Here is a 7500-nt window from a genome sequence, read left to right as displayed (position 1 = left end):
TGAGCAACAGGGCCTGGGTTCGATTCAACGTCTCCTGATATCTACAGCTTTTCTCTTGATAGACAATAACTCTCATTTTGTTGGTTCAATTTTGTTGAATGCTTAGTAACAGATTGAACTTGAATACACAATAGAACTGACAAGTCTTTTTTGTGTTTAGCAGTCCTGCGGGTAATATGATAAAAATGACGATTAAAATCTCCTACTCTCGAAGATTTGTTACGTCTGAGTTGCGGTCTAGGTCTAGACATTCTTACCGCAATATAATATTATTTTCCAAAAGCAAGAGATAAACACTTTCTCAACTCAGACGAGCTCGGTACGTTCTGCTTTAAATAATGCACCATACAATTTCTAATTACCTTGTTTTTATGAAACAAGCTCGACGTTTTATTGTAAGAAATTCTGGGCCCGGTTGTTCGGAGTCCAGGAATAGTGTAAACTATTGTTTCCTGTTTTCAACTTTTTGGTGAAAGTTTCTTTTGCTTATATTTGTTTTTCAAGATTAACTTCTTCTAATGTAAAGTTTTGCCGAATATCAGCGTTGAACAGCATTTGGGAGTAGAGAAATGGTTAATTTTTAATCTGAGATTAGCGTTAATCAGCTTTTGAACAACCGGGCCCTGGAAGGTTCCCTGTACATGTCCCGGGGAGCATGTTTGCATTTGCGAACGCCCTTAGCCCTTGCTCTATCGCAGGAGATTGGTACGGATTCCTCATCACTTTTCCTTACATAATCAGTGGCTGAGACTTTCGACAGTTTGTCCTTATGGTCCGCCACACAAGTACTAGTGTCTGGAAGCATGGGTTGCTTGGTTGCCTCATTGTTTTCATGTCACTGATGCTGTTCAAGCTGGATTCATATGGCCTTGATGACTGATAGCTTGCAAAACGTCGTGATAGCTTTGATAAACATTAGTATACTTTGATAGCTTCAATGTCACTCTCCAAATGGAAGTCACCTTCCAAATGGAATTTGTTAATCCCCCGTGAGCTTAGGGGATCGACAGAGACTGTCTTCTCACCATGTCTATCGATTCAGGTCGATTCCATTTCGACATGTATAAAAAGTCTTCGCGTTGGTGAGTGAAAGGCGGTGTACAATTAATTGCACCAATGTGTACTTGTTCAGCATCTTTTGCTTCACCTTCCAAGGACGCCATTTCTTTAATTCTTCAGTTTCGTGCTTCGAAATGCAGCGGAAGGTGCTCAAACACTTTTAAGTATAAAGGCCGCAAACAGCACATCCTCGGAGACCCAGGGGCAGATCGCGGAGGCAAGGGAAAGTCAAAACGTGCGAAAGAATATGGCGACGAAGAAAAACATAGTGGGGCGAGAAGAGCCCCTGGGGACAAGTTCTTACCAGACCAGTTCCAAACAGCAGAGGTAATTCTCAATTCTGATTGGTGCCAGAAATTCTTTGTGTTTTTCTGCCCAATCAGAGGTCAGCAGGCCGTGAAGTCGTTTCGTGTCTTCTTACACGGAAATCCCTTGATCGCCATACTCGCCTTGGTTTGTTTGGCAAGAAAAGTCTCAATCACAGCACAAAAATGAAAATGTACAGGAAATCGTTCGGAATATCGGCGGAGAATTACGCTGAACCTTTCGCAGGTATCATTACAGCATCGTATTTCCAAGTGTGCGAGATTTTCTTAATGATGTCCTCCCCGATTCACCTCAGTAATAAAATAGCAGCGATTACTTTTGATCTCCTTTTCTTAGTCGTGGTATTTCTCGATTTCTTGCATCAATTGCTGTGGCTGAAATTTTGCTGATCTCCAGAGAAAACGTTTGCTTCTGAATGCTGCCAAAGTAACAGCTGATGTGTTCTTTAATAGCCTTGCAAAGGGCAATACCCAGGCTGTGCAAATGTGCTGGCAATTCCTTTAAGACAATGTTACTTGGATAATGGACAATAATCTGAACGTGAAAAAAGATTAAAGACAGTTGCAAAGAACACAGGAAAGAGATTGTGAGCACCGTAAGTTGGGCTGTCATTAATGTTCTCAAGCAACATTAATTTTGCTCTAAGGAAATTCTTGTTTGCTATTTCATATTTCATACAAAAGTGTGCTGTGTGTTCGACAGTAATAACAACAACGGAGTCCTGAGGTTTCTTAAACAATGCTGAAAGAAATCTTCTCCAATAGTAAAACGAGTTTGGATCCATGTAGTACATAATCTGAGTTGTACCTCTGCAAATATAAAATCTTAACCTTGATATTTGTCTTTACATCAAAGATCCCAAAAATGTGACAACTGTTAATAATTAATTCACATTCGTTCAATATTTTTTTATTAATTTGTCAGCGTTATTGGACACATCAGAAAAAGTAGCACAATATTTCAGTTTAGGGAAACAAAATAGAACCTCAAAAAATGAACCATTAGTAACTGATTTATGTACTATTTTCATATTTCCCACAGAAAGAAGGAAACAGGATACTCTTTCTATAGTACAAATATGTTGAACAATGACAAAAATGATATTAATGATAATGATAATGATAATAATAATAATAATAATAATAATAATAATTATTATTATTATTATTATTATTATTATTATGATTATGATTATGATTATTATCATTATTATTATTATTATTATTATTATTACTATTACTGTTGTTGTTCAACTGTATCCAGCTGCTTGGGTTTTGAAATCAGCATTAATATTATACTCAGGCAAAATGCAAAATGTCACTGCAGCATTAATCTAGATAGACAATTGTTCGAAGAGGTAAAGAGCACTCTACAGAATGACAGAAATGTGGTCACTGATGAAAAGAGAAATTATTTTCTCAGTTTAGGGAATGGGAAAAAGATTACTCCAATCTTTACAAAAGGGCTACAGCTTCATACCTGTGTAATACTATTGCGAGGCAATGTGTTTGCTGGGTCCCAACTGCTGCTATGGTAATGGTACAGTGCTGCTCAAAGGCCCTCTAAAACTTGTTGCTTGAAAAGTATCTCGAAAACCAATTCAGTGAGCAGTATTTTGTTTTTTAGATTTTGAAACCATATCATAATTCTGTGACCCAGCACATGATGTGAGAAAGAACTATAAACTGAAGAAGAATTTGAAAAATTTATGAAAAAGCTGAAAGATGAAAAAAAGTCCACTGGAAGAATGCAAAATAACGCTTCTCGCTTGTTTCCAAACAAATCAGGGAAGGACGCTGGACAAACTTTTGAGATAAACCTGACCAAATCTAACAAACTATTTCTGGTTGTAAATTAATCTTGATTCATTAATGATCCTCTGGAGTGGCTCAGGTGGCATGTGTGACAATAAGCCGGAGCACTTGGCTGAACATCTGTTCTGAGCCAGTCCTAAAGGATAAGGATATGGCATCTTTTGTAAAAAGTTAAACTAAGTAATTTGCAAAAAACTTGAAACTTAAGAATATGCCATTACAACAATGGCAAATGTCATTTTCTAGTGTACTGTCAGTATAATAAAACATGTGTTTCTACATCAACATACAGTGTGTGTATGTATACAGAATTATTGGAATTGTGTATACCTTGACAGATATTCCTTTGCTTGATTTTGGAAAGCAGTGGCAACTTGATTTTGGTGTTTGGGTGCTTTCCTCATGGTGATTTTTTAACTCACCAGGACAATACATCACTGAGGATGGTGGAATTGGCTTAATTGGTACATTTTCAAAGGGAATTCTATAACCTTTTTCCATGTCACTGTGAAAAGCAGTTTCTGCATCTTGCCTCGGTATCAAAGGATAAAGGGGATGTCTCCTTTTCAACAAGTGCTTTGCTGAAATGGCACATGACTTTTTTTTTTTCTAGATTGATTTCAGCCTTTTGTGACAAGTGTCACACAATGCACTTTTAAGTTTGATCGAAAGCCTCTTCAAATATTTTCAAAAATTTACCATAAAGGTTTCGCTGTCTCTGTTTGTTAACAAAAACGTAAGAACGCACTCGACAACAGGCGTGACTGAACTGTTTCTTTCGGTTGGCTCATCGTGAACAATATCGTGAAGAGAACACGAGCTCGATAGCGTTGAATTTAATTCGGCGCGCATTGAAATAAAGTCGTGCTGCGTGTGGCCCGTGCGATGAAGAATTTCTCGAGATTAGCAAAAGTTATTGCCACCGCAATTCATGTAAGATTTCTAGAAATACCTCGACCAGGATAACGGGGCAGAATAGAAATAATTGCCAGATCAATTAAGTAATCGCTGCACTGCTATTTTATTAGGTGAATCGGTGAGAACATCTTTAAACAAATTTCGCACACTTGGAAATACGCTACTGTACCAATACCTGCGAAAGGTCCAGCGTATTTCTCCGCCGATATTCCGAACGATTCCCTGTATATTTTGTGCTGTGATTGAGACTTTTCTCCTCGAGCAAAACCTTGCCAAACAAACCAAGGCGAGTATGGCGATCAAGGGATTTCCGTGTAAGAAGACACGAAACGACTTCACGGCCTGCTGACCTCTGATTGGGCAGAAAAACACAAAGAATTTCTGGCACCAATCAGAATTGAGAATTATCTGCTGTTTGGAACTGGTCTGGTAAGAACTTGTCCCCAGGGGCTCTTCTCGCCCCACTATGTTTTTCTTCGTCGCCATATTCTTTCGCACGTTTTGACTTTCCCTTGCCTCCGCGATCTGCCCCTGGGTCTCCGAGGATGCAAACAGCAATGGCAGCGTACAACCTAGCAAACAGGAAGTCACATCTGTGCAGGCTGCGTTGTGATTATCCATCCTGATTGGCTAATTAGATCGAACTTCCGGTTACGCAGGAGTGACAAATTTGCCTAAAGATCCTCACCAAACCTCGTGGGATATATCCACGAGTAAAAAAAAGTTATCGTTTAGGATTCATTTCTCTGTACTTTTGGCGTCAAACTCAGCCTTTAATTTCTTTTGTTCTTTTGTGCCTTTGCTTCTATTCTATAATATTCAAAAGATCCTTTGAGCTTAATGCTTCGTTCCACAAAAACCCGGAAGGGTTCAATGATTTTATGGTGCGTGACCATTCCCGATATTGTTTCATCGCTTTCCAAATGGTTGAAAAACTTACTGCGGAAGAAGCAAGTGATTACTTGACTCGCATCCATTATACTGGGCCGATAGAAACTACCATCGATACCTTGTCAGAACTACAGCGCTGCCATATGTCAGCAGTGCCATTTGAAAACCTGAGCGTGTATGGAAAGGAGAGAATAACACTTTCAAAGGATTGGCTGTTTGACAAGGTTGTTCGTCGACATCGCGGAGGATTTTGCTATGAGCTCAATACTTTGTATTCCCTTCTTCTCGATTATTTTGGCTTCAGCTTCAAGAAACATTCTGCATCAGTTTATGGCGGGAAGGCCGGAATAATCGGTCCACCGCTTGGTCATCATTTTCTCATGGTGAATATTCAAGACGATAAATGGATGACAGATGTGGCTTTCGGCGATGGTTACTTGATGCCTCTTCGCTTTAACGCTTTTGGCGAACATCAGGAGAAGCCAAGTGGAATTTATCGAGTTCGAAAAGATGAAGACTACTATTTCTACGAAGAAAAGATTAAAATAAAAGTTGATGAATGTGACCGAGAAGAAATGCCGAAAGAGAAGTACACAAGCCCTGGCGATCCGTTATGGGCTATAAGATATGGGTTTGACCTCACTCAAAGAAAGACGGAAGACTTCAAGGAGAGGTTAGAGTATCATCAAACAGATGCCAAGTCACCATTTACCCACGATCGGATATGCACTATCGCAAAACCCTGGGGAAGGCTTACTCTGACCGGAAATAGACTCACTTCTACAACATATCTTGGAAACAACAGAGTCAAGAAAGAAGCTGTCGAAATCGTAGGAGGGGAGGAAGAGGTAGTGAAAGAACTTGAGCAGAAATTTGGAGTAAGAAAAGAAGCTTGTTTCTATCCCGAAGGCTCCATGTTTCATGGTTACAAAGGGAAATCTTACCCGACGAGTGTGAAGCTTTCCGGTGCCGGAAAATATTGGCCGAGATGTATCCTAGACTAATCGCACCGCACACTGATCGAGACAAAGATTGCAAAACCCCTTGTATTTCATGAGATTTTCGCGATGAGTTAGTTTGTGTTGTGTACAAAAGTGTGCAGAAATGACAATTCATATTTATATCTCATTAAAGGAAAAGAACTGCACTCGGCCTTAAGTCACCCATGATGATGTCACCAGCAAGAGTGTCGAAATGTTAGATGTTAATTGGGCCTTCCCAAGGGTTTTGGGGGAGCAAGAAAACATGCTTAATTTTAACTTGGAAACAGGGAACAAAGACAAAACATAGCTGTTTTCCCATTCCCATAATGCAATACGTTTTGGTGGTTCTTCTCATGAAGTCATTGTATCACGTTTCAGTGAACTGAATAGCCATTGTTTTAATGCAAATAACCCCCCAAAATGATATGTATTATATTTGTGAAAATAGCGAATAAACCATTTTAGGGATCAAGAAGCTAAGAACAAGTAATTTCGAGAAGAAGGGAACGCAATCAAATCTTTAAAGACAACAAAGATCCCCTCTGGGAGTGACTCTGGTAAGGACTCATTTTTCTTTTATTCATTCATTCATTTTTATTTGCCATTAACCTCATAAAAGAAAAGAAATTAAAAAAAAACACAATACACTAGAAATTTATAATAACTTAAAGACGATAGATTAAAAAATGTTTAAAGCGGTAATGACAAGGAAGCCTATATAGAAGCCGGGGGCTTATGAGCTATAGGCTTCCTGACAACGTTGGGTACATCACATTATGGGACAGTATAAAATATAGAATGTATTATTTTAAAAAACAAAAGAAAAAGAAAAGAAGAGGAAAGAAAAAGTATGTAGCTCAACAAAGAGTATATATGACTAAGAAAGAAGGAATTTTTTAAGTCTTTTGGCAAACAAAGGGATGCTTTCATTGTCTTGAATTTCAGGACTTAACGAGTTGAAAAACATTGGTTCTTGAAACCGAATTGAGAAGTTTCGGATACTAGTTCGACAGGGAGGTTTGTTCAACCGAAGTAGCCGCAGTACCACTTCTTAGTCTAAAATGTCATCCGTCTTCTCGCCCAAACCCACCGGGAAGGGACGTGGCGAGCGAAAGAGACTCTTCGCCCCTTCTCATTGTGATTGGACGAGAAGACGGATGACATTTCAGACAAAGTACCATGTCTACAGACCGTGTTTTCTTGGGTGTTGGGCGTTCCATGAAGGCTACTCATCCCACGTAGTTCCTTTTAGTGTAGCATCTCATGTCTACCTGCCCGGCCACATAGTCACCCATTCAAAAAAATCAAAAGAGGCAGTGGCTCAGAGCAAGGCTTCGGGGAAACGAATATCGAAGACCCGGAAAACAAAAGACTTCCTCAGAAAAAGATAACATATCAAACAGTTTTTTTTCCTGTTCTTTACAATGGCCGGTTAGTTATTACAGATAAATTGCTGCAGCGTCTTCTTTCGACAGGTCCGACGTGCATGAACTTGGAAATGTAAGAAA

General features: G+C 39.2%; 1 protein-coding gene and 1 long non-coding RNA gene across 2 annotated transcripts in view; one reads left to right on the top strand and one right to left on the bottom strand.

Annotated features, from left to right (window-relative positions):
* The window catches only part of LOC137998876 (uncharacterized), a 1853-nt gene extending 537 nt beyond the window's left edge, over positions 1–1316 (bottom strand). The window contains exons 1-2 of the long non-coding RNA XR_011122838.1: positions 363–1316; positions 1–165 (exon numbers count right to left, since the gene is read on the bottom strand). The exon at positions 1–165 is cut by the window's left edge and continues 537 nt beyond it. This is a non-coding gene — a long non-coding RNA (uncharacterized lncRNA). The remainder of the gene's footprint in view (positions 166–362) is intronic.
* A 3317-nt stretch (positions 1317–4633) lies between these two features.
* LOC137999613 (arylamine N-acetyltransferase, pineal gland isozyme NAT-3-like) overlaps positions 4634–7500 on the top strand; it is a 3659-nt gene continuing 792 nt past the window's right edge. The window contains exons 1-2 of the mRNA XM_068845434.1: positions 4634–6549; positions 7468–7500. The exon at positions 7468–7500 is cut by the window's right edge and continues 792 nt beyond it. Coding sequence (XP_068701535.1) covers positions 5000–6013 — 1014 coding nt within the window. The 5' untranslated portion in view covers positions 4634–4999 and the 3' untranslated portion in view covers positions 6014–6549; positions 7468–7500. The remainder of the gene's footprint in view (positions 6550–7467) is intronic.

Source organism: Montipora foliosa, chromosome 4, assembly GCF_036669935.1.
Source record: "Montipora foliosa isolate CH-2021 chromosome 4, ASM3666993v2, whole genome shotgun sequence".
Classification (NCBI taxonomy): Eukaryota; Metazoa; Cnidaria; class Anthozoa; order Scleractinia; family Acroporidae; genus Montipora; species Montipora foliosa.
The sequence above is the reverse complement of the archived record's forward strand: the minus strand, read 5'-3'. Positions and strand labels throughout refer to the sequence as shown.